This window comes from Mus musculus, chromosome X, assembly GCF_000001635.26.
Source record: "Mus musculus strain C57BL/6J chromosome X, GRCm38.p6 C57BL/6J".
NCBI lineage: Eukaryota > Metazoa > Chordata > Mammalia > Rodentia > Muridae > Mus > Mus musculus.
The window spans coordinates 166,455,958-166,483,765 of NC_000086.7; the positions used below are offsets into that span (position 1 = coordinate 166,455,958).

The 27,808-nt window shown below is 42.6% G+C and overlaps 1 protein-coding gene and 1 pseudogene across 2 annotated transcripts; both read right to left on the reverse strand.

Annotated features, from left to right (window-relative positions):
• Window positions 1-1,293: 1,293 nt before the first annotated feature.
• On the reverse strand, window positions 1,294-23,910 carry Rab9 (RAB9, member RAS oncogene family). 2 transcript variants are annotated; one of them, XM_006528922.1, is made up of 3 exons: window positions 9,137-9,160; window positions 6,358-6,385; window positions 1,294-2,386 (listed from the first exon to the last, which is right to left on the reverse strand). In XM_006528922.1, exon 3 carries the CDS (start codon window positions 2,354-2,356, stop codon window positions 1,751-1,753), a length of 606 nt encoding a protein of 201 aa, XP_006528985.1. In that variant the 5' UTR covers window positions 2,357-2,386; window positions 6,358-6,385; window positions 9,137-9,160; the 3' UTR covers window positions 1,294-1,750. The 2 variants fall into 2 exon arrangements, with proteins under 2 accessions (XP_006528985.1, NP_062747.1); NM_019773.2 differs by lacking the exon at window positions 9,137-9,160 and adding an exon at window positions 23,583-23,910 and having other exon boundaries at window positions 1,295-2,386.
• Gm15229 (predicted gene 15229) lies at window positions 26,308-27,645 on the reverse strand (annotated as a pseudogene).

Below are 27,808 nucleotides of genomic sequence, written 5' to 3' on the forward strand. Positions count from 1 at the left end.
TATGGGAAGTCTCCACAGATATGTTAGTTAAGGTGAAGACCCACCCACTGTAGGTGGCATTATTCCCTAAGCAAGGGATTCTGTTCTGTGTTGAGTAGAAAAAGCAAGCTGAACACTAGTGTCAGATCCCAAAGAAACACAGAATGGCTGTCTTCCTATTCGCATATCAAAGTGGATGGTAGCTTCTAGACTCAATACCTAGGGCTCCTTTGTACTCCCGTACTCTCCTACTCTAAAACCTCTTCAGCCCACGGGCTTCTTCCCCTAGAATGTCTTTCTTAATAACCTATAAATGATAGTTTTATTTCCTCAGATGATTGATGAGAGCTGTACCATATATATATATGTTCACAGATCTGTTGTTACACCACATACAAAATCAACTCATGAGACAATTTATGAGAGGAGGGAACCTCACTTAAAAAAATGCCTCATTGCGATCAGGTAGGCCTATAGGGTGTGGGAGGGCTCAGCCCATTGTATGTGGTAACTCCTAGGCTGGTGGTTCTGTGTTCTATACCAAAACAGGTTGTACAAGCCAGTAAAAAGCACTCCTCCATCGCCTCTTGCCTTAGGGTTCCTTCCTTGTTTAAGAGTTCCTGTCCTGACTGCCTTTGATGCTAAACAGCGATGTTGAAGAATTGTAACCCTTTCCTCCCCAAGATGCTCCTAAAACAAAGATCATTGCTCAAAGTTGTCTTTTTAGAATAAAAACTTTGAGAACGATCACTGAATAGTGATAGAGAAGATACCATGGAAATAACTATGTCAATACAGGTATCATTATTACCCTCAGAAAGTACAGTGCTGGGCTGAAGATACAGCTCACCTGCCATGCATTAGGTATGGCAGCACAGGCTCGTGCCTGTAATCCCTTACTTGGGAGATGGGGAGGTAAGACCTCTAAGTCAAACTGGAATATGTGAGATTCAGTCTTTTTTGTTTTGTTTTGTTTTGTTTTGTTTTGTTTTGGTTTGGTTTTTCAAACCAAATGTTGAGCCCTGGTTGTCCTGGAACTCACTCTGTAGACCAGGCTGGCCTCAAACTCAGAATTCCGCCTGCCTCTGCTTCCCAAGTGCTGGGATTAAAGGCATGCACCACCATGCCCAGCTCGATTCAGTCATTTTTTTTTTTTAAGGAACGTAAATGAAAATCCATATAGCAAGCTCCTTTGTTGGAAAGGGGGAATATATGTGGCACACAATTAAGGTAGATTCTAATATGTAGAATGAATAAAAGAAGCTAAATCATCTTAAAAAAGATGAGGTAATCAAATTAAAAAGCATTGCAACGTAAAGAAATGCATTAGATTTTAATCTTTAATAGTACTGCTGTAGGAATTTACTTTCCTAGACCAAGAATACAATGCTAATTACATAAAAATATACACATATAAAAGTAATTTTCCATTTCCTTGTGGGTCAAAACAATCTAAGTGTACTTCTAGAATAGCCAAGGTTGTCGTCTGAATTACAGTAAAGTCAGTTCTTGGTCATCTTATTAGCACTAATGTTTTAATTTAAAGAAACATTAGACAACAATTACAATTTATAAGTGGAACGTGCCATTACTGAGTAAATAGATTCCTCCAGAGTGAGTGTCCCTTCTCCCACCGACTAATGAGGCAACAATATGCGTTAACTGAATTTTATTAGTAAATGAACTCTTCTGCATACTAATTTGTTTCTCCACCTTTCTGTGTGTGTGTGTGTGTGTTGGTTAGAATGCACCAACTATCCCTTTAATGCCATCAACAGCAAGATGAGTTTGGCTTGGGCTTTCGGTGCAGATTGACTGTGTCTGTCTGAATCAGGTGTTCTGACCTATCTTCCGTGGCCAGAATTCTTCGAACTGCCTCCTCAAAGGCAGCAGCAACATTGGTGGAATCTTTTGCACTTGTTTCAAAGTAAGGATAGTCGCCGTTGTCCTTGCACCAGGCTTGGGCTTCTTCTGTAGACACCTGCCGTTCTTTTATGTCAGTCTTGTTGCCCAAAATCACAAAGGGAAAGCTTTCAGGCTCTTTCACATCTGCGTAATATATGAACTCTTTCTTCCAGTTGCTCAAATTCTGGAAGCTCTGTGAATCATCGACACTAAATGTAAGCAGGCAACAGTCAGAACCCCGGTAAAATGGCGTCCTCAGGCTTCGGAAGCGTTCTTGGCCAGCTGTGTCCCAAATCTGCATGGTAACAAAATGTCCGTCCACCTCCAGATCTTTATTTAAAAATTCCACACCTATTGTGTGGAAGAGCTGGGAATCAAATTTATTGGTTACATATCTGTTCATAAGAGAACTCTTGCCAACTCCACCATCTCCAAGAAGAATTATTTTAAAAAGAGACGATTTTCCTGCCATTATTAATAATGTAAGTTTTGATTTCGAATCCTGTAAATAAAAATAAAAATAAAAAGGTACCATTACATGCCATTATACTGGTGTGATCCACATAGAGCTCGGACTCCAATTTATAAAGGGACTACTTAAATAATAAGATTAACAATTTCCAACAGCCCCTTAATCCCCAGTTCACTGACTGGAGATACTCCCTTCCTGGCCTTTTTTCTTCCTTTCAATATAGGCACTATTGAGTAGGAAAGTCAGAGGTATCCAGAAGCTAAGAAATTAAGAAACTAAGAAATTAAAAAAAAAAAATCAAGCACAGTACAAAGTTCACTGTCTTCATTGGGAAATCTATTCTGAGTTGCTCAGATCAGTGTCAGCCACGATTGGGGTAGCTCCAACTTTTACCAAATATGTGCCATCCATGCACATTTGTTCTCATTTTCTCTCTCTCTCTCTCTCTCTCTCTGTCTCTGTCTCTGTCTCTGTGTGTGTATGTGGGGGGGGGTGTATGGTGGAAGTTTTAGGTCTCTCACCCAAAGCTCCACTGAACTTGCTAGGCTAGATGGCCAGCAAGCCACAATCATCCTCACCAGTGCTGACATTATAAGTACATTTCCATAGCCGGCATTTCACACAGGTACTGGGAGTCTAACTCAGTTCCTCATGCTTAGGGGATTTAGCAAGTGAGCCATCTTCCCCTGCCGCCACCTGTATGTTTGCAGTAGAATGAAATCAATCTTAAGTGAAAATGTATTAATATATTGTGCATCCCCTTTAAAGAAGTCCAAGGGCAGGATTTAAAAACTTTCCTCCCCTATAGGAGCCAGTCTGTTCGGGTGATACTTCTGACACCTATGACTAATGGCTAGCTACTTCTGCGTGCTGATGTGATAGCACTGTACCTACCTGACACTTTAACTTTCATTATAAAAAATCCCAAACATACACAAGACTTGCAGGTAGAAAACCTAACCTCATCTTTAACCAATTATCAATCTAAGGTAAATCCTGTTTGCTCTATAACTTCTATTCACCTTTCTATTTTTCTAAATTATCTAAAATGTCAATATTTAAAAACAAGCTGCTATTTTACTTATATTACAAGTTATGAAAGACAAAGTTTTTTACATCGGCACTGTCTGAGAGATTTTTACATAATGATGGAAATGTCCAACATGGCACTCACTGGCTATATATGGCCGCTGAGCAGTTGCTAAGGGAGGAACTACATTTCATTATTAATTTAGGTGCTAGGGATTGGGCACTGTATATACAAAGCATTAAGACATCCTCCACTGAACTATACTGACCCCATTTAATTTCAGCCAATTTAAATGACCACATTTTAAAAGCCTCTAACTATACTGAGACAACAGAGGTCTAAGTAAAACTATTCATTAGCTTCATCATCCAAGTGGATATTGTTGACTTCCACAGTGGGAAAATAGTAAAGAAATGAAGAATAATTGCTTTATCTACTAGAATTTTTATAACCAATGCAATTGACATTATTTGTCTCCTTATGTATGTGAAGGTATCCAGTATTATTGAAAACTTATGTATCATATAAATTCTGCATTTCTACCTATAGGTTCTGGTAAGAACCCACAGCAGTGATAGTGAGAAATCAAGTTAGTAGGAAAACAGGATAAAAAAATGATAAGAATTGGGTGTGGTCTTACATGTCTGTAATCCCAGCATTCAGGAGATAGTGGCAAGGGAAGCACAAGGTTGAAACCAAAAACCAAGCCTCAATCGTCTGCTTACCCAGTTTCACAGCTGTATCAAGAGGCCCTGGCAAGTGACTAAACCAGCCCACCTAGGTTTACGTAAGCACCCTGCAGGATGTTCACACTGCACTGAAATCAGGTAATAATACGTTTTTCAGAATGTGCCCCCTATGTGCTGTATTTCAACATAGGGGAATCATCTGAAACTCACCCAAAAGTATTAAAATTACTCAATGGTTTAATTCTCCAGGCTACAAGAACAAAACTCAACTCTGACTTGGCTATCCCACCACAAATGCTGTGTCACCGTTGCCTTTCAAATTTAAACCTACCATTTTGAAGGGAATCTTAAAAGTATAGCATTTACAAAGAGGTGAAACACCCCAGGAAGCTCATTAAGACAAGAAGTAAACAACTCAAAATAGCTTAGGAAGTCCCTGAAGCTAACCAGATTCACTGGGTCCCTCCATCCCCAAAAGTATATAATTTTACTCTCCTACAAGCCAAGAAGCAAATAAGACTCTCAGCCTATGCCAGCTGCCTGGAAGAAGAGAGCAATGGTTCTCAAGTTGAGGGTCATAATCCCTCCTGCACTGGAGCTACCCCCTCACAGGGGTCGCCTAAGTCCACCTGCATATCAGATATTTGCATGATTCATAACAGCAAAATTAGCTATAAAGTAGCAACTAAAGAATTGTATGCTTGGGAGTCACCACAACATGAGGATCTGTATTAAGGGATTACAACATTAGGAAGGTTGAGAACCACTGGCTTAGAAGAAACAAAGAGTGGCTGAGCTGCCTAGAAAAGGCTTAAAGACACTGAGCCACCAAGAATAGACACTTCCCAACCTGTTGAATTGCCTGTAGATTATTGTGCAGTGAGCTCCAGGCTTCTCTGTGTAGCCCTGGCTGTCCTGGAACTCACTCTGTAGACCAGGCTGACCTCGAACTCAGAAATCCGCCTGCCTCTGCCTCTGCCTCCCAAGTGCTGGGATTAAAGGTGTGTACCACCACTGCCCGGCTCAGGCTTTCCAAGTTTCACAGGCTGTCATGGATGCACTTTGGACATGCAGCTCTCTTTCAGTCGTGTGTGTGTGTGTGTGTGTGTGTGTGTGTGTGTGTGTGTGTATAAAAACATGTCCTTCTATATATGTAACATTGCTCCCTCAGCTAGTACAGCCTCTACTCCCAAACCAAACTCATTGCTGTGCCCTTAAAAGCTCTTCAGCTTGGTCATTGCCTCTACTGGGAACCCCTTCCCATCAACCCCTATTAACCCCCATTACTGTTTTCTTGTCAGTTTTTAACTGACAGAAACACCAAAGTTCCATGATCTGTGTGAGAGGAAAACAGATGTATATAAGTGTAGCCTATCAAATTTATCATTTTAAGTCAAGTAATATAATTACCTGAACAGACACAAGGCTTCATTCATTATATATTACTGAATTTTAAAGATGTTAAATCAGATTATAAACTAGATCATGACCCACATGTCTCCCATACTGTTTTAGAAATTGTGAGATGCTTTATCTTATCATGGTATTTTGATCCTTTTTGTCCCAAATTGTGGGTTTTTCTACTTCGTGACATTTTAAAAGAAAATTGACATTTGTGAATTCCACAGACCACGTAATATTTTTGACATGCCCATTTATTGGCTGAGGCCTCCCAGACAAGCCATTCCTACTTGGAGCATATGGGCTTTTGCTAACATTATTACCACACATAAGGTTCTAACCTTAGAGTTGTACACAAGTACACATGGTATTACAAATAATTATATAAACCATCTTAGTTCCCAATTAACAGTTACGAGAAGCCAACTTCATTCAGCCAACTCATTAACATAATCGCAGCATGCTTATAGACATAAAAATGTTCCCTGATCTCTTTCTTTAGATATGTGTATGTGACCTGTGTGGATGTCCACAGAGGCCTGAAGAAAGCCTTATAGTCACTGGAGCTAGAGTTACAGGCAGTTCTGAGCTGCTTATAACATGGGTGCTCTGGGAACCAAAACCTCTTAACCACTGAGCCCCTCTATTCTTTTCTAAAGGCAGTTCAACCTTTGAGATATCTCTAGCATAAGCTAAAGAAATAAAAAAGCCTATCATATTACTTTTAAAATTCAGCTAAAAATAAATATGCGAACTTTGACATTCCACAGTTGGCAAGATTATCTAAAAGCAATAATCTTCATCAAGTTCAATACAGCTAAATCCTACAAATAAAAACATCTGAATTTTAAAAAGCATAATACAAAGGTCATGAGCCTTACCTTAGTAGTTCAGTTCAAGCATCATTATCTGCAAAGAAAATCAAAAGGCTCACATTAGTGATGTGGATTTGTTGGGATTTTTCTTCTATATTACTGGTTGAACCTAACGCCTTGTGTATGCTAGGCAAGCTCTACCAATGAATTATATAACCCAAGCCCTTTCATTGCTTCTAGTTTTGAAATAGGGACTAAGTTGCCAAAGCTGGCCTTGAACCTGCTCTGTAGTCCAGACCAGGCCTTGAATTTTCAATTCTCCTACCTCAATCTCCAGAGTATCTAGGATTACAGGCCTGTGCCTATTTTCATCATTTTAAGTGTAAAAAGAATTAAATGTTTTTTAAAAAGCATGCAACTACATCTTTATTTTTAATTTAAAAATGTCTAAGTGCTATTTATGATCTATCTCAGGCTAAAAACAGCCGTTCATCAAATTCTGTATCTTGATCACAATTTTTTAACATTCACATACAGGCACAGCTATAAAATTATACTGGGAATTATACTTGACCAAACTTTGGATGGCTGAGAACCTCGCCCCAGACAATGAACTAAGATAATACAGGGAAAGCAGAGGAACTGAGGGAGAGGGGGGCACCAATGATCCTAGAAACATGTGCTCCCTGCTGACTCTCATTCATGCCTAAAAGACTTGCCTTTTTTGCCTTGGCTCCCCAGTTGCTCAGGCCTAAGGCTCTCCCTGCAAATTCTATGCATGAATGAGAGAGTGGCAGCCAGGAAAAGTGTGTTCCTAGTACCAACCAGGCCAGGGGCACAGCCCAGGGGTGAGGAACTTAATATCCTGAAACTGTATGGGAACAGGATGCACAGCAGTATCTACATCCAAGGGGCTGTTGGAAGGACTGCACACAGGTGCTTCACTAGTGCCAGGCTCACTAGACGAGTGCAGGGACTTTCTGTGGAATGACAACATGAAGTCTGAAAGGGGCAATATTATACACAGGTTCTTTAATGGCCATTTTTTTTAATACTTAAATTTCAGAAACCTCTAGAAACAACAAATTATATGCATATCCCTTCATTAAAGAGCCAATTCATCTCCCCCACCCCAAACACACACTTTTTTTTTTTTTTTTTTTTTTTGGTTTTTCGAAACAGGGTTTCTCTTTATAGCCTTGGCTGTCCTGGAACTCAGTCTGTAGACCAGGCTGAACTCGAACTCAGAGATCACCTGCCTCTGCCTCCCGAGTGCTGGGATCAAAGGTGTGTGCCACCACCACCCGGCTACACACACACCTTTTAAAACTGTTTTACTATTTATGTATGTGGGGGGTGGGGAGTGAGTGATGGCAGACGGCAGAAAATGGAACTGGATCCCACCAACTCCACCAGGCCCACAGCAGAATTATAGACAGTTGTGTGGCACCTGACACAGGTGCTAGGAACTCAACTCAGGTCTTCGAGAAGAGCAGCAGGGGCCCTTATACAATGACCCATCTCTCCAGCAACATCCCCCATCACCCTGTTTTAAAGGGTATTTTTGTGAAACTTACATATAGATGTCCTTAACTTACATATTCAATCAATTAAAACAAAGTTTGTTTTTTTTTAAATACTGCACTTAGGATTAAGCATAAAATAACAGCAGCTAACAATAATAGAGCCCCGTGACCGACATTTGCTCATGTTCCTTATCTGCAGTGGTTTCAATGAGAACAGGCCCCCACAGGCTCACATGTTTGAATGCTTAGTCCCAGTAGGTACAGCTGTTTGGTAAGGTTTGGGGAGGCATGGCCTTGTGGGAGGAGGGTGGGTTTTAAGGTTTCAAAAGCCCAGCCATTTCAGTTAGTGTCTCTGTCTCTCTCTTTCTCTCTGCTTTTGTATCAAGATGTAAGCTCTCCGCTATTGCTCCAGTGCCATGCCTGCCTGCTGCATGCTCCCCACCATGACGGTCATGGACTCACCATCTGAAACTGTAAGCAAATCCCCAAATAAGTACTTTCTTTTATAAGTTGTCTTAGTCATTTCTCCCCACAGTAATAAAAAAGTTATTTAAGACATGACTTTTCGTCAGGCAGTGGTGGTACATGCCTTTAATCCCAGCACTTGGGAGACTATTAATATGGAAAAATATACCAAAGCCCAACTACTGGGGTACTTCAAAACTGCTGGGTTTTTTGTTTGTTTGGTTTTGTTTTTGAGAATTTGCTGCAGTTACTGCATTTATAAAGGAAATAGGCTAGTGGAAGCAGTAAGATTTTCATTTGCTCCCTTTATACCAAGATCTGCAAAAGAACAAGTTAATTCAACAGAACTAAGCTAATCTGCCGACATGTAACATAAAGTATGCCTGTGAATGCTCAGGGGTTTTGTTGCTGTTGATTTCTATAAGACAGTGTCTCAGATAGCACAGGGTGGCATCAAATTCAGTACTTAGCTAAAGATGAGCTTCAAACTCTAAACTTCTTGTCTCTACCTCCGAAATGTCAAGATTATAGATATGCATCTCCATGCCCAGTTTTTTGTTGTTTTTTTGTTTTTGGTTTTTTTGAGACAGGGTTTCTCTGTGTAGCCCTGGCTGTCCTGGAACTCACTTTGTAGACCAGGCTGGCCTCAAACTCAGAAATTCACCTGCCTCTGCCTCCAGAGTGCTGGGATTAAAGGCGTGCACCACCATGCCCGGCTCCATGCCTAGTTTTATAAGGTGCTGGGAATCAAATCCAGGGCTTCCTGCATGCTAGGAAAGGCTCTACCACATCCCCATCCAATGTGTTGTATTTAAAAGTATCATGGGGCTCAGAACTGAACAAAGAATTCTCACCTGAGGAATACCAAATGGCAGAGAAGCACCTGAAAAAATGTTCAACATCCTTAATCATCAGGGAAATGCAAATCAAAACAACCCTGAAATTCCATCTCACACCAGTCAGAATGGCTAAGATCAAAAATTCAGGTGACAGCAGATGCTGGCGAGGATGTAGAGAAAGAGGAACACTCCTCCATTGTTGGTGGGATTGCAAGCTTGTACAACCACTCTGGAAATCAGTCTGGCGGTTTCTCAGAAAATTGGACATAGTACTACCGGAGGATCCCGCAATACCTTTCCTGGGCATATATCCAGAAGATGTCCCAACCGGTAAGAAGGACACTTGCTCCACTATGTTCATAGCATCCTTATTTATAACAGCCAGAAGCTGGAAAGAACCCAGATGCCCCTCAACATAGGAATGGCTACAGAAAATGTGGTACATTTACACAATGGAGTACTACTCAGCTATTAAAAAAAATGAATTTATGAAATTCCTAGGCAAATGGATGGACCCTGAGGGCATCATCCTGAGTGAGGTAACCCAATCACAAAGGAACTCACACAATATGTACTCACTGATAAGTGGATATTAGCCCAGAAACTTAGGATACCCAAGATATAAGATACAATTTGCTAAACCCATGAAACTCAAGACGAACGAAGACCAAAGTGTGGACACTTTGCCCCTTCTTAGAATTGGGAACAAACCACACCCATGGAAGGAGTTACAGAGACAAAATTTGGAGCTGTGATGAAAGGATGGACCATCTAGTGATTGCCATATCCAGGGATCCATCCCATAATCAGCCTCCAAATGCTGACACCATTGCATACACTAGCAAGATTTTGCTGAAAGGACCCAGATATAGCTGTCTCTTGTGAGACTATGCCGGGGCCTAGCAAACACAGAAGTGGATGCTCACAGTCAGCTATTGAATGGATCACAGGGCCCCCAATGGAGGAGCTAGAGAAAGTACCCAAGGAACTAAAGGGAACTGCAACCGTATAGGTGGAACAACAATATGAACCAACCAGTACCCCGGAACTCTTGTCTCTAGCTGCATATGTATCAAAAGATGGCCTAGTCGGCCATCACTGCAAAGAGAGGCCCATTGGACAGGCAAACTTTATATGCCCCAGTACAGGGGAACACCAGGGCCAAAAAGGGGGAGTGGGTGGGTAAGAGAGTGGGGGGATGGGTATGGGGGACTTTTGGGATAGCATTGGAAATGTAAATGAGGAAAATACCTAATTAAAAAAAAAGTATCATGAGCCAAATGTCTGCTGCACTCAGAATCTCCATAGAAGCATCCAGTTTTATAAAATAGGCAAAAGTAGCTTTCCAATGCAGATTTAGATAGCACCTACTATGTGCCACACATTAACAATGCAAACTACACAGTCTTTCCCCGAGGGTAACATTAGATAAAGTCACAACTGTAGCAGGTCAAACAAAATGAGAGGCACATAGAACAGAGTATAACTAACTACTCACAGTTGAAAAACCACTTGAAATATTAACAGGCACCCTGTCCACCATTTCCCCCAGTAAGTCAGGGGTACAGTATACAAATGTGAGGTTCCCTTAGTTGGGCCTAGACCTTGCCTGCCAGTATCTCACAGAGCAGTTATGTGATGCCAGCCACCATCAGGACTTTGCATACATCTTCCTATAAACTCAAGCCAGTTTAACTGCTAAGCTTCAGGTAAGGTAAAAAGTATCTTCCAGTACCAGAGGGAAACTAGGCTGTTACCCTGTGTTAATGAGAGCCTGCACATCTGTTTCCAGTTACGGTATGTTCCAACCACGTGTCAATTTTAGTGACACGCTGTCCTTAGGAAGCAGCCTTACCCAATATCTGGCTCCAAGGCAGAGGTTACCTGGTTCGGGGCAACAGGTTAAGCCTGAGAAGAGAAAGATACAATGGACTGCCGTGTATACAAGGCTCTGCCATGGAACGCTGATGCTGGCACAACTGGGAGACCCTGAGACAGATGAAGAATGAAGTTCACTAGCAAACAGGGACTGGAGATAGGGAATCCTATGTAGTCAGGGTCTTCAAAAGCCACTGGAAGGATTTCTGCCTCCACCCTAGGATTGAAGAAAGCCACTGGGACACCTTCAGCAGTAGAAGCCTCAGTGAGATAGAGCCCAGAAAAGTAATTGGCTACCAAGCATGAGTTGAAAAAGATCACAAGAAGAGGTAGAATGGATACCTTATGATGTCTGTCACACTGCCAATGGTGTCAGCAGGTCTTAGGTACCAGTAAGACGGTTACCATCAGACTTGAAGGTTTTTGTTGCTTGTGCCCATCCCCACCCCTTTGTTTTTGTTGCTTGTACCCATCCCCACCCCTTTGATTGGTATCTGTCGAACTAACTCTTAAACCCACTAGCAATGCAGCTAAACCTCACCCCTCTCCAATACTTCCAATTCTAACTAAACCACTTAAGCCATGCTCCTAACACTTGCAATCCAGGCTTTACTACTCAATATCTCTACCATGTCTTCTAATAAAAATGCTAATTAAAAACATTCACTATTCACAAACATGTAGTACACACATAAGAATATTCCATATTTTTCTTGATTGTCAACTTCAGTCCAAAAAAAAAATCTAAAACCAACTTCTCCCAAAATGAAGAAAAATGATTTTGTAAGACAGGGTATCTCTGTGGATCAGGTTGGCCTCAAACTCACAAGAGATCTACCTGCCTCTGCTTCCCAAGTGCTGGCATGTCACCACTGCCCTGCAAAATTTTGTTAAAAAAATAAGTAAAGAAAAAGTTTAGCTGAGCAAATGGAAATTACTTAGCGCCTAGGGAGGTTGGAGAGAGGGCTCAGCAGTTAGGAGCACATCCTGCTATCCACTTCCCAAGGCTGGCCCAGTATCTGAACAACTCACCACTAACTCCCACCCAAAGCTATCTGGGCCTTCAGTAGATCCCATCTCTACATGGGCTTAACCTTGGTCCAAGAGGCACTGTCCCACAACGGTACAAGGCAGCCATCAGAGCCCCAGCCCAATCACCTTATACTCTTGCCTTCGCTCATTTCGATCTGCTTACATGCTCCAAGTTGCATGTGCCTACCTGTTTCCCTGTTACAGTGTGAACTCCCTGGGAGGAACACAACACCTATGTCATCCAGTCATGCGGTGGCTAGTTTTATCAACCGGGCATAAGCTAGAGTCATTTTCAAAGAGGGAAACCTCAAATGACAAAATGATCCCTCATAGATTGGCCTTGTGGGCAAGCTCGTGGTGTGTTTTCTTGATTGATGTGGGAGAACCCAGCTCACTGTAGGCTGTGCAACCCTTGTGCTGGTGGTCCTGGGTAAGTAGGCTGAGCAAGCCATGAGATGTATGTAAGCTTTTGCACCAGCTTGTGTCCCCAGGTTCCTGCCCCGACTCCCTTCAGCAATGGAGCGTGCCATGAGACTTGTAAACGGAAGTGACGCCACGGAGAGTTAATCTGGTATCGATGCAGATGGGGAAATGGGCAGTGATGGGTAGAGTAAGTTTTCAACCCAAGTTGTTTATGGTCATGGTATTTTATCACAGCAATAGAAACCCCAAGATGACAATTCATATGTCCTATTTTTGTCTGCCAAGTTGAGTAAAATGCTCTGCACAAGGTAAAATGCAAATGCTAAAATAAAACATTCCCCATTATTTTTGTAATTGTATTAGTCTATCTCTATACTTATCATGTAAACTCTTACTATTTTTGATATCCATTAAGATATATGGGAAAATGATTCTCGTAATTCTCATGAGAATTAGTACTACTGACTGAAATTACCAAGGGGTGGCACGTCCAGGCTTAAACACTAGCACATTCCTTTAGTGAGATAGACACTAGAGGGTGAGCAGACTCCCTTCCGGGAGCCGCCTCCTCAAACCTTCAGAAACACATACTCCAGCCGGTTCCCTTACAACTTCTTACAACCTCTCACCCCTGAAATGTCTAATTGAACTTATCCCTCCTGATTTAAATGTAGGAAGGTTCTTTTCCCTCCCCAAATTCACAAGTCCTTTTGCGTTCATTCACCCTGAATGTCCTAATTAGACGCATAGCTATCATTTCAATTAATTGCATAGCTTAAGAAGCTGAGCTTTAGACGGGAAAGGGGTGGCACATGCCTATAAATCCCTATACTCAGAAGGTAAAGACAGGTAGATAACAAGTTCAAGGCCAGCCTGGGTTACAATAGTGAGATCTAATGGGAAGAGGGGGAGGGGAGAGGGATTGAAGGGAGAAGGCAGGAGAAGTAGAGGAGGGGAAGGAGAGGGGAGAGAAATGGGAAGGGAAAATGGAAAGGTGAGGAGAGGGGAGAGAAAGAAGGGGAGGGAAGGGGGAAGGAGGGGAGTCAAGAGGGGGAAGAGAGAATAAAAAGAAGGGGAAGAGGGGAGAGGAGAGAAAGAGGTGAGGGGAGAGGAGAGGCCAGGAGAAGGAGAGGAGGAGAGGGGGAGAGAAAGGGGCGGGAATGAGAGGGGGAAGGGGAGGGGAGGAGAGAAAGAAGGGGAGGAGAGGGGAGGGGAAGAGAAAGGATAAAAGAAGGGGGAGGGGAGGAGAGGAGGAAGGAAGAAATGAATGGGAATCTAATGGGTGCTAGCTCTATACCAAAAAAGTAACAAAACCACCACAAACAAACTAAAACTAAGGAAATTACCACAACAGGCCAACTTGGAGTCTCAAGATTGACTAGGTGAAATAGACTATCTAGTACTAAGGACTTAGTAGTAGCAGTACTAAATAATGCCTCACAGATAGAAAAGGTAAAACAAGAAAACAACCTATGGAAATCAAGCCATAAATAAGCCAAACCAAACGATCATTGACAAAGCACACACTCTATTTAAGTAACTCACTTTAAGTACTCTTTCTGGAAAATGAAGCATCTAATTTGATTTAAAAATTACTTTTTCATGAAAAAGAACATAGTAGTTAGGTATAGTAGAAGGACAAAAGAGTCAACTAAGCAACTAAATAGATCATTCAGAGCTTTGTGTGTTGCTAGAAATGCTCTGTGAACCACATGTGGTCAATGAACGTCTGAAATGTGGTTAGTCTGCTTAACTGAATTTTATTTGAACTTCATTTTAATTAAAGCATTTCATAACACTAATGGCTACTGTATCAGACAATGGAGGTCTACAGCACGGTGAATGGACATGAGGCCCGTAACCGTCTAGAATCCCAAGGCTCAGATGAGTCTAACAGTTTAACAGGAACCTGTATGTGGGAGCGTCATACTGAAAAGATTAGAAGCACTTTCAGCAGATTTGTGTCTGGTGCACGTGTATGCATGGATGGATGGATGGATGGATGCACACAGATGTGCAGGCACAGAACGATCTTGGAGGACATATACCTCTGTGAGACAGGGTCTTCTCAATGGCCTAAAGCCAACCAGCCTGACTGGCCAGAGAGCCCCAGGGATCCTCCATCTCTAGCTCCCTAGTGTTGGGATTACAAATGCCTGGCAGTTTTGGATTGCCAAAGCTGGCATTTTTGACTATGTTGGAGACTCAAACTCAGGTCCTCATGCCTGTAAGGTAAGCACTTTACCAAGAGAGCTCTCTGTCCAGCCTCAGGTTTCACTAGGTTCCTTTCAACCCTTATATCACATGCATGTATCACTTTGATCGTGCCCCACGCGCACCTGATGGCCTCTCTTCTCTGCCTCCTCTTCCTTCCTCCCTTCCTTTCTGAAGCCTACTTCATTTACTCAGTATTGCCTACATGAGCATGGATAGGTTATTTACTTAGGAAAGGATAATTACCAGGAAAATGTGGCTCTCCTTCCTCCAGCAACCATTAACTGCCTAAGCTCTTCAGCCTTGGGGGTGGGAGAGGTAGGTGCTTCTGAGTTCCTTCCCCATCTAAGCTGGAATGTTGATGGGCTCAGTCTCATGCCTGTCATGTGCATGTAACCAACTGCTGTCATCAGTCTGGGTTTTTGTTTGTTTGCTTGCTCTTTCTCAAGACAGTTTCCCTGGCTGTCCTGGAACTTGCCCTGTAGAACAACAGGCTGGCCTTAAACTCAGAGATCTGCCTGCCTGTGCCTCCCTGAATGCTGGGATTAAAGGCTTGTCATTGTCTCAGAAGATTTTAGAAGTCCCGCAAAAATGATCAACGAAGCTGGGCATGGTAATATACATATTGGGAAGCAGAGGCAAGACACACCTCTGTGAGTTGGGGCTAGCCTGGTCAACACAGAATTTCTGGACAGCCCAAGGTTTCATAGTGAGACTCAGCTTTCATTTTTTTAAAAATTAAAAAAAAAATCGATGACTGTTTCTCATTTCTACATTACATGTGATCATTTTATGTGTCCCCTAACACCTTTCCGACTTTTCATCTTTATTCAGTACCACTATTTCCTCCTTCTCCCATCACTCAGGAGTCTTTTGTGTATTAACGTTTGGCCATAAACTGTGATAGGTTCAGTGAACACCTCTACTCATGAGAAACCGCTGAAGTGGGGATATACAGTTTTGTTCTTTGTGAGGTGCAAGCATAAATCTACCTGTAAAGGGCACTTAATCTGCAGTTTTTAATTTACAGTACTTTCTTTTTAAGACAGGGGGTCACTATGTAGCTTTGGTTGGCATGGAACTGTAGACCAGGCTGATCTGAAACTCGAGAGATTTGCCTACCTCTGCCTCCCATGTCTTGGAATAAAAGAATTAATGTAAACTAAACTAACTGAAGAAGCTGTAAGCAAAAAACAATTGTCATGCTATGTCTGAAATAAGCACTAAGCTCTGCCAGACCCTCATCTAACTTTGAGTTATGGACTTTGTGATTTTGCCTTCTAAAACACTGTACCTGAGCTTTGACACCGAGAGACTTAGAGCATGAGCCCACTCTTGATCGCTGACTAATGATATATAATAGAGGGGCAGGGAAAGAGCAGTTGTTTTAAGACTCAATTATATTAGAGGCTTGGCAATTCCGTTCTACATAGAGAGCGGTTGTCTCCAATCCAATGGCAGATACTGCAAGTAGCGCTTCACAAAGTTCTCTTTACTGGATGCAAGTGACACCTGTCCATAAGCAGCACCCCAGTTTAGTCCTACTGAGATGTTGGGTTGCATTCTTCTCACAGAAAACCTGGACTTACTTTATCCTTCACTGCCAATTCCCCATCTGCCTCCTTGCCAGACTTAACTCTCTAGAATTATACTCCTCCATTCCCTGAAACATCAGCAGGTCATCAAAATGACCACTAGCCAATCCAGTATCTTCTCCCTGCTCACATGAGAGCCTTCAGGTATACAGAGACCTAAAGTGATGAACAGAAAGAATGAAGGTTTTGGTTTCCTGTTGTTTTTTTTAATCTGACCAGTCCTTCCATCTGTGGCAATAATAGCAAATTCCTTGAAGATGTACACAGAACTGCAGAAGCATAATCACATATTATAGAAAACAACGAAGAAAATGGAGGCTCTCTTACCAAACTTTCTTTCTAGTACCACACATTTGCCCAGAGGCAAGGTGGGATCCTTCAAGTCTTAGGACTAAGTCCCCATTATTACAGCAATGAGGCCTGTATTACAGGGCAAGAAATAACCCCTCTCCCTCTTGAAAATATTCCCTAAAATAGTCCGTAAGACTACTGACAGCAGGCTCGTCTTTCTCTCACACATCCTCATCTTTCTTTAGCCAGGTGGCTCCCTTTCCTAACAATCCCTCAAAGAAGGTAATCTCCTGAGGTTGAAGTCCATACCTCGTCTCACTGGCTATAAATACCAGCAATTCCTTAAAGTCCACCTTCATCCGCCCCCACCTCAGGGCCACACAAGAATTTCCAACCCGTTTATTATGACAATATTCAAATTCAGTTTATCAAAGAATGCTATTTATCCTTCCAATACCCATCTCTCCTGACTTATACCTGATTCGAGCATACTAAGAATTATGTCTATGTCCTTCCCAACCCGTTGCCACTGGCTTATTGAGTCAAATATCAAGTGCTAGAGCTCTATCTTAGCAGCTGCTGCTTACTATAACATCTATTAAGTATCTGTCTTAGTTTCTTTTTGTGTTGTTGTGATAAGCACTCTGACAAATGAACTTAAGGAAAAGACTTTACAAATTACAAATTGACAAGGGGAGACAGTTCACCACCACAGTAGGGGAGTCAAGGCAACAAAAACCTGAAAAGGCTGGTCATATTGTATCATAATCAGGAGCAAAAGATTCCCTTTCTCCATTTATTCAGTTCAGGATCCCAACCAGAAAATAAATAAATAAATAAATAAATAAGTAAATGGAGCTATTCAAGTGGGGCAGGGGACCCCTCCCACCTTAGTTATGCAGAAATGTCCAGAAGCCCATTTTTTAAATGATTCTACATTCTGTCAACTTGACAACATTAACCATTACAATATCTAAGACACAGCCCCTTAAAACCACTGGCAGATCAGACACTATCCCCCATGCTTCAGAGCTCAACAGATGAAAGCTAACAAAGATTAAATACCATCCCCAGGCCTAACTAAACATGGAAAGTCAAAAGTCTCACTCCCACCAAGTAACAAAATAAATAAAGAAATAAATAAATAAAGGTACAAAATCAGAAAAGACACAAACACACACACAAAAAAACCTATTTTAAATGCAAATCAGCACCAAAACTTGCCAGTCATAGTGGTACACACCTCTGTTCCCAGCAATCTCTGTGATGTGAGTTCAAGGCCATCCTGGTCTACAATGCAACAGTCAGAGCTCTGTTACACAGAAAAGCCCTGTCTCAAAAGTAACAACAAAAAAACTTAGAAACTATAAAGATAACGCTAGTTGTGTAACTGTGAAACTCAAGAAGAAACTAACAAGGAAACTTGGCCACAGAACTGAACAAGCCCTGCCTAGCTCTCCAGCACTTTTTCCAACCACCAAGACAGATAAAGGCTACCAGTTGGAGCACTCTGGGAAAGAAAAGGCACCCTCCTAGCGCTGCACACCTACTTCCTGAACAAGTGCATATAGTAAGTAGTGGGGAGAAAAGGTAGCAAAGTAGGGATGGAGAGCCTGTGCAGCCTCTGCTCCCAGCTCAGCAACCAAGTCTCAGCAATCCCCAACTGCAAGCCCAGGGGAAAGTTTACAGACTGACTTACAGGGAGTGGTGGGGAACTAAAACCAACAGTAAGGCCTTGTTTCCTTACCACTGAACTCTTAACTCTATAAACACTAATGGAAGGAAAACACCTTCGAATCCTATGGTTCAGAAACTGTGGCTAGGGCAGGCTGCTTACAATGTTTAAAGGGAGCAGAGATGCTGGCATCTGTATGGTACCATGCTCAAGGGAGTTCACAATTTCAACACTGCATTGCACACATTCCTTCTGGTGACTTAACTTTGTAAAGATGACTTTGCCCAAGATCACAGAGGAAAAATTAAATGCAGATTTTAAGGATGGCAGCTGTCTGCTGCTCCAAAACAACTATTTTTCAAATTGTATTTAAGCCTGGCCTTTTTGGACCTGTTAGAATCATCCAACACTCCTATCTGTTAAGCGTTCTCCTCAGTGAGATGTTGAAATAAATGTGAGGCATTTTCACATTTCGCTAACTCTGCTAACACAGCTGCTTCTGAGAGACAGCCTCCTAAAGGCTATCCTAACCTCTGTACCCGACACCTAATCCAAACCACCAGAACCTGAGCCCTTCCTTATATACGATTCTGCTACTCTTTCTTTACTCTTTAGATTTAAAACAAAAAAATCGGTCATGGAATGAATGTGTGGAGTCCTTCCTTCCACACTGTCCTCATCCCCCGTCAACACAATGGCAACCACGATGCCTTCGCCTCAGACAAAAGGGAACTCCTGTCCATGGAGTATGAAGCCAGGCCTGCCTGCTTCACTTGTACACATTTTCTGAAACACACTCCCTCCACCTCATATAGCCCTGACTTGACAACCAGACTACATCTCCATGTCTTGTCTGTGTTTCCAATGCAACTGACATTCTACAGCTTGAAATCATCACGGTCAAAAATGAACAAAAGGTAATGGAAAAATCCAGAATGTGGAAATAACCAGAACACAACCCAGTATGTACAGTACCAAGAGTCACATTAGGAAACAGATTTTTCCTCCAAGTTATCTAACCAGCCAAGCCACCCTGAAGCAAAGCAGGTTGGGAGTGCCACAGGCCTGACACCCAACTACACCTACAGACATACCTAGTTGGCTCCAGGTGTCCGGCCTCAGTACCTGACCTTTCATTTGCTTCCAAATTTCCCACCAAACTCCCTGAGGCATTTTCTGACTTCAGCTCCTCCTTTCCCATCAACCCTTTAATACATGGCCTCAGTGGATGGCCTGGTAGTCACAAACCCTATTTTCTTATACTATCTAGCTTTTATTATCTACTCAGCTTTCAACTTAACCTCACTGGGCACCACTTCTAATTGGCTTATTTCCTCCTGCTGCTTAACCAACAAACTGCCCAGGGCAGAATTACGTGGCAGTTAATGATTTGCTGTCTCACCTGATACATATACTCTTGCAGACATTAAGTAGTGTATCTTTCTACAAAGAAAGAAATGTGGTGACCTAACTACACTAGAGCAGCAAGACAAGTAATGACTGAGCAAGACTCCCTGGCACCAAGTCCTCATGACCTTTGGAGGTGGTGGAGAGAGATGTCACAAATAACAAAAAAAACAAAAAACAAAAAACAAAACAACCCGTACCTTTGTTAGACTTCATGTGCTAGCAATCTGGTATGATATGAAATTCAGCATCCAGTGTCCCCACCACCACACACACTATAGAACAGAGCATCTGGTTAGAGGTAGAGAAATCTATATTCATTAGCAAAGAACAACACTGTGCAATGGCAGGGTCAAAATCCAAAGACACAGAGCCAGGGAGATGGCTCCATGGATAAGAAAGTTTGCTTTACAGGCAAAAAGACCCTGAGTTTGAATCCCCAGAACTGACAAGAAAAAGCTAGCTATAGTCCCAGAAACACCGGTCACTCCAGCAATTTAGCAGAGAATGGAGATGGGAGGATTGCTACAGCTTATTGACCACCAGCCTAGCTCCAGGCTCAGTGAGAAACTGTCTCAAGGCAATACAGGTGGAATATAGAACTGGACACTCCCCATCCTTCTTTGGCCTCTAAATACACATGTGCATATATACCTTACACAATATAATCACACCCGCAAACCAACCAACCTACTGACTATGGGAATTTTCCCAGGAAATCCTGAGGAGTTTCAACACTTTTTGATAACACACACCCATCCCCCATGCCAAACACTCACCTACCAGTAATAACTGACACCTGGTCTCAGACAAGCATGGTAAAAAGAGGCCGAAAAACACCAACACGAAAATTACATAGGCTGGAGAAATGGCTCAAGAGTCAAGAGCACTGGCAGAAGGACTCAGTTGGATTATGAATTGTAGGCAGCCTCCTGGTCCACAGGCAGCTGAAACCATAGTGAGACCCTATTATATTAATATACTATATTTAAAAACTCGACCAGGGAGGGGTGACATATGCCTTTAATCCCAGCACTCAGGAGGCAGAGGCAAGAAGATCTCAGGGAGTTTGAGGTCAGCCTGGTCTAGGGTGACTTCCAGAACTGCCAGGGCCACAACAGAGAAAACCTGTTTCGGAAAAAACAAAATAAAGAAATAGATGTAGATAAATAAAAAGGCACACATGCCCAATTCAACTGTACTACAAAGCTTTAACGAACCCAACAACTGTTCTTCACCCCACCTAAGTGTGTCCAGAAAAAAAAAATGTCACGACACATGTACTTGTGTGCTATGTGAGGATGTGTTCTTTCATTAAATGACACCTGACCTCTGCTGCCAAGTAGTCCAAACAATAAATTGTGATGTAGGACCATGTAAGAACCTGGTCTTAAGATTTCGACTAGACTGCCAGCTTCAAAGAAGTAGCAGCAGCTTCCGGGCAGCACCTCTGGACCAGTGCCCCACGAAAGCAACCTGTGGATGAGAAGAACGAAAAGACAAACTTCCTAAGTCAACTGCAGAGCTGCCTAGTAGCTCAAAACTTTTTGTCATTTTTGTCTTTAAAAAAAAAATTTTCTGAAACTCTGTGTGGTAACACATCCCTGTAACCCCAAAATCAGGAATTCAATGCCAGCCTTTTCATAGCAGCAATGCTGAGGCAAGCTTTAAAAAAAAAAAATAGATTCTGTTACCAGGTAGTCATAAACCTTAGAGAATTTTCCCCCAGCAAGCTTTTAAAATAATAAAAATGCTGTCTTAAACAGTAAAATGACATTGTACTTAAAGAACTACAGAAGCCCAGTGGGACCTGGAATATGAACCAAAAATGCTTTTTCTCCAAATTTTTTCAAATATCCCCTGAGAGGATAAAATTGCCTCCCAGTGCAAAACTACTACTCCAAAAAGCCCACAAACATGTTTGAATTTCAACACTGCTCCCTCACTCCCTAGGTGACCTTGGAAACGAAATCTAACCCTCCCGGGTACCAGCAAATTTCTCATCTGTAACAGAACCACTGCTTTGGAAACACCAGGAAAAACGAAAGGGTGCACAGAGTACTGACTCAAACAGAATCCGCTCATGTGAGCCGGAGTAGGGCTTCCCAATTGGGAAAAAATCCTGAGGGAGGCTAGAAAAAAGAAATTGCTATTACTAAGAGAACTTCGGGCCTTCAGAGTACTATAGGATAAAATGGAAGTAGTTGGACAGGGGAAATGTAAAAGGATCAGGCTAGAAAAGAGAGACCACCACAAATGTATTTTCCTACTCTCCAACAATAGATGCTCTGATTTTTGCTTGTCTACTTTAACCTTCCAGAAAATAAAACACAAATATCCTTAAATTCCCCCAATGTTCTAAATAAGTAAGCCTCCATGCCATAAATGTTTCAGTACAGCAAAACACTACAAAGCACACGAAGAACCCCAAAAGCAAGAAGACACTGCCATGCACGACATGAAAACACGACACTCGAATGTATTAAGTTACTTGGAGTGCTACACAAGTAGTGATAACTTTGACCTAAGATTATAAAAGACAAAGTAGGGCTGGTGAGATGGCTCAGCGGGTAAAAGCACTGACTGCTCTTCCAAAAGTCCTGAGTTCAAATCCCAGCAACCACATGGTGGCTCACAACCACCCATAATGAGATCTGATGCCCTCTTCTGGTGTGTCTGAAGTCAGCTACAGTGAATTTATGTACAATGATAAATAAATCTTTTTTAAAAAAACCTATTAAGGTTTTAAAAAAATAAAAATAAATAAAAATAAAAGACAAAGTAAAAGCAGGGTACTTAAGTCCCTTAGCTGAGACAGGAGTTGGGAATTTTGCACAGGGGTACAGCTCTTTCTTAGCCAAGCACAAGACCCTAGGTTTGGGCTCCAGCAATGGAAGAAAAAGAACGAAAAGAAAAAGGTAAATAGTCCTTAGTTGAAAGCCCTGGGTTTCCTTCAATTCTAGTTGAGATTTCAGGCAGTGTAGGGATTTTCCATTGCAGTGGTGCTAGCAAGGAAAAAGACAAAACTTGTACCAGCAAAACAAAACAAAAACCAAATTCAGTCTGTTGATTTTATGAGGACGCTGTGAAAAGACTGGTCACGTGCCAATTTGGAAACTTGCAGAAGTTATTCCTCAAAAGAAGTATGATCACGGGATGTGTCATCATTTACAAAACAAAACAGAACCATAATACGTTCACCAACCATTTGGTCAGTACTTAAAAGTCTCCTCTGGTCTTTTCACTAAGATGGAAGGAAGAAAGGAACGCGATTTTGAAACCTCGGCCAAGATCTGATATCTGACGATGTTCCCAACCGCCTACAAGGTCTTTGCCCTGGCTTTATCTTCCAAGCTCTCTCACCTGAGTGGGTCAAAGGGTAGTATGTCAGAGGTCGCCAAACTCAAATAACACAAGCTTGCTTTCCCCAGCATTAGTCAGTCACTGTGGCGCAAGGTTTGGTCTCGAGTATGTGGGTGTCCCCGTGTGGTTAGGGGAAAGACTAATGTGTAAGTGTGTACCCAGGTAATGTCATTGGTCCCGTGAGCATCGTTCCACCATCCTATTCCCAAGTATTTGGGGTATATCTCTTTCCTGAGATGATGTTTTTGGAAGGGATATCTCTTCCTCTCTAGTAAGGCCGATCGGTCGGTCTGCGTGTATGTGTTTGTGTGTGCGCGCGCGCGTGTATGTCCCGAGTGGTTGGGTGTGTGATCTTCTTCCCGTGCTTGAATGTGAAAACCCGTCTTTCTTCCTACTGACGTAGGAATTTTCAGGAGACTTGGGGACAAGCTAACTACCCCTGTTGCCCAGCAATCTACTGACCCGCGCCAATTTGGCTCGCCCGCCGCCCCGGCGGCCCTCCGCTCCAGCAGCTCAGCTCAGGCTACGCGCGCTCTTAACCAGCTCTGGCCGGACCTCAAATGGAAGGATGACCCCCGCTCACCTTGCAGACACACACTGGACGTCCTGGGGGCGGCTCGCCAACACGCCTGGGTGCAACCAGGGCAGGAAGAAGGCCAGAGACTCCGGAACGTCGAGAGCGCTTCCAAGAGGGAGCGACTGGGGCAGAAGAACCAATATGGCGGGCGGCCGGGGCGGGGCCAAGACGGAGGGGCGAGGCCTTGACAGTGGGGCGACGGGGCGGGGCCTGAGGCAGTGAGGCAGGGTCTGGAGTGGTAAAACCAGACCCGGGTCAGGGGCGGGACCTAAGTCTTTAGGGCGGGGCCAGGAGCTGCGGGGAGGGGCCTGTGGCGGTAGCACCAGGCCAGGAGCTGTAGGTCGGGGTCTTTCCTGTGGGCGTGGCCTGCGGCTGCGAGCCCAACCGCTAAGGCTAAGATCCTAGTCTGGATCACAGGAATTAGGCCCAAGGAAGACTGAGCCAGGAAGTCTGGAATCTGCTCTTCCCACAGACTGCTTTGCAAGATCGCAGTTTTTCTTTGTACTAGCTGCTGCTCTGGTCTTCCCACCTGCGTTTCTTCTAACAGTGGTCACAAAATAATAATTTATTCTTAAAGTTTAAAGTAGAGAACATATGAGTACTATGACGTAGCAGTATTGCACCATTTAAAAAAAAAAAAGCAGGCGGTGGTGGCTCACGCCTTTAATCCCAGCACTTGGGAGGCAGAGGCAGGCAAATTTCTGAGTTTGAAGCCAGTCTGGTCTACAGAGTGAGTTCCAGGATAGCCAGGGCTACACAGAGAAACCCTGTGTCGAAAAACAAACAAAACAATAATAATAATGGCAAAATATAGGGTCAGAGGTGTTTGTATTCCTTTGATTTATATGAGGAATTGAGTACATAGGTGGTAAAAATAAAAGTCCCTGGAAGAAAGATTCTTAGCTCCCCATAAACATATAGATTATGTTTAGTTTCTAAGAGAAGACATTCACTTTCGTGATCCACAACAATTTACATAATGTCTGCCTCTTTGTGGAGCCATTTTCAAGTAATAACCTTTCATCAGGCGCCAGAAAGATTACAGTTAGCAAAGTTTCTCACAAGTATGATTTTAGAATAATTATGAAAATAAGGCTCATAATAAATACTGAGTTCCAGTTTGAATTTCAATGATTTTTTTTCTTATAAAAAGGAATCTATTTTTATGTGTGCAGAATATTTCCCCCACGGACATCTGAGTAAAGGTTTATCGATATACAAATCTGTTGCATATGGAAAAGTGAGCTGGGATACAAGTCAAGGTCGAGTGCTTGTCCACCATACATGAAATCATGGTTCCAACCCCGACATCACAGAAGCCTAGCATTCTAGAAGCAGAGACAGGAGCTCAAGATCCTCATGGCACATAGGGAGTTGGTACATAGGCTATATGAGACCTTCTCTAAGGGAAAAATGACTATGCTTTTCACATACAAGGAAAAACAGAATGAAATAGTACACAATTTATCCATTAACTGACATTTAAATCATCGAAATGTTGATATTTTCTCTAACCCATTATCAATGTGAAATCTCAGTAATGTATATATTTTATAAGTAATCTATTAGTAATTATATTATTAAATAATCATATGTTGAAAAGTTACATATAAAAAATGATTTCTCAAACCAGGTGTGGTGGTGTCTTTTTACCGGGCACTCAGAAGGCAGAGGCAGGCAGATATCTGTGAGTTCAAGGTCAGCCTGATCTACAAAGTGAGTTTCAGGACAGCCAGGACTGTTACACACACACACACACACACACACACACACACACAGTCTCAGAAAAACCAAACCAAGCCAAAACAATCCTCATCTAAATCAGATCTTTTTTCTTTTATTGAAAACATTTTTTCTCAAATAGGGTATCCCTCCATCTACACCAAGTTCCTCCCCACATCCCTCCATCCATATACATCCCCTTTCTGTCTCTCAGTAGGAAACAAATAGGCTTCTAGTGGATAATAAACTAAAATATAAAACAAAAAAAGTAAATATGTTGGAATAGGGTAAAACAACCAGAGTTCCCTAGAGCTCCCAGGGACTAAACCACCAACCAAAGATCTAGTTTCAATCCACAACACTACAAAAAAATTTGTGTTTGGTTTTCCAAGTCAGGATTTCTCTGTGTAGCCTTGGCTGTCCTGGAACTCATTCTGTAGACCAGGCTGGCACTGAACTCAAAGAGCCACCTGCCTCTCTCTGCCTCCCAAGTGCTGGGATTAAAGGCACACACTACAACTGCCCAGCTAACTACAAAACTTCTCAAAGGAAAATTAAAAAAACAAAAATGAACGATCACACCATTTTACATTTTCCCCAACATAAATTTTATTATAGACACTTCAAGCTTGGCAAATGATCAAATTAATAAAATGCACCTAGATCAGAGAGCTATTTTCTTGAGCAGAAAGCAAGGAACATTGATGGGGTAGGGAGGTCCAGTCGAGGGAGAGTTAAAAGGAGTTGATCTGCTGGTGGTTCTATCTCATTTTCTTTAGGTGATTCTTATTCCATTCAAATGCCCTGAAATTGATGATGAAGTTTGTTGTTTGGTTTACGTTGTTTTCATTTTGGGGAATCCTTGTTGAATTAATAATCGTCAATTGTTTGCTTTTAGTGTGCTGTGAAATTTCAATCTCTATAAACAACCATTCTTCAATGACAGGCTGGGAGTGCCAATTCTTTACACATCACCAAAGCCAAGATGGTTGCTCTCATGAGAAGCTGCTCTGGAAGCCGGCCTGTACATCCTGTGCCCTACAGCATCCACCTCTTCAAAGATGTAGCCAGGGGGTTCAGAGAATGAAGCTGGGCACCTTTGAATTTCCTTAGGAGTAAAATTAGAAGAGTAGGTGGTCTGACCTTCTAACGGGATGTTTACACGAGGGCCGGACCAGGTTGGCTTGCAGCTTTTGGTATTGACTGGTGCATGAGGCACGTAGTGGGCACGATTGGTGGTCATGTAATCCATAGGCTCATCAGGGAATTTCAGCTGGGGAGCAGGTTTGATTGGCTCTCTAGGGATGATGTCCCAGTGTTTATAATCCTCTCTGTTGGTGGTAGAGCTTTCAAATCGCTCACTCTTCTTCAAGTGGATGACTGGCCGGCAGGACTGAGCAGGAGCGCCATTGGGGCATTTATAGTTGGCTTGCACAGTTGTCAGAAGATCCATCTTTCCTTCAGGAGGGATGTAGGGAATGGGCTCTTTGGGGACAATCTTAGGTGTTGGCCAAGCTTGAAAATTTTCTCGAAATTCAGTGTCGGTTGCAAAAGGTATACCTAGCCCAGAGTGATTTGGTACAGGTTTCCAGCTCTTGGCAGGTTCCCCCATCAAACCCTTGTAGGAATCTCTGTGGGTGGTAAGGCCATCAAAAGGAATTTCACATGGTTTATATTTCTCTCCCTCATACACACACCGCTTCTCCACAGGATGGGCCACATAGCTCGATCTGTAGCTTGTCATATTCTCCAGGGGGAGGTTGGAGAGCTTGGGCCCAGGTGGAGGTTTGTAATTCACAGTATCCACAGGACTTTTCATGGGATAATCGTCCTGGTGTGTGGTTCTATGATCAAACCTACAGGACGGAGGACGGTATGATTGTGGTGGATGAATCAAAGATCTTTTTTGTTGGTTCCAAGGTAAATAATCAGCTTTGTACGTAGGCTCATACTCCATTTTGTCATTACATTGATGCCTGTTGTCTCGAGGTTTGATGGGGCTCGCTCGAGTGGCAGGGCAATAGTTGTAGTGTTGATTATACGTTGTGAGGAAATCCATTTCATCTTGGATTGGAGTGACCTTCTCGGGAAGATGGTGTTTCACCGGTACTATGTTGTAAGCCCCAAAGTCTCTCTTTGTTGTGGACAGTCCTTCCATTGGTATAGCTACTTTCTGGTACTCCACCTTGGGTTTGAAGGACTCTTGGGGCATATAAGAATGATAGGTAGAATACTTCTCCGAGTATTCGGAGAAAAAACATGGTTTCTCTGTCTTCTCATAAATCTTGGTAGGGAGATGTGGGCAGTGATGCCTGCCGCAGGAGCAAAGGTCACAGATGCACTTCCTATTCAAGAGAGCCATTCTCCTGACATCACCTCAGGTCATATTCCGAACATGAGCCTCCTCACGTACCCCCCAACCGGTCTGGTAGGAGGGCCACCAAGCCTCAAGAGGCTTGGCAAGATGCGGGTCTCTTCGCGAAAGAAAACTTAAATGGCCTGCTTGTACA

What these genes read in the sequence shown, in the direction of transcription:
- Rab9 (XM_006528922.1), bottom strand. Translation starts at nt 2,356, where the DNA reads ATGGCAGGAAAATCGTCTCTTTTTAAAATAATTCTTCTTGGAGATGGT.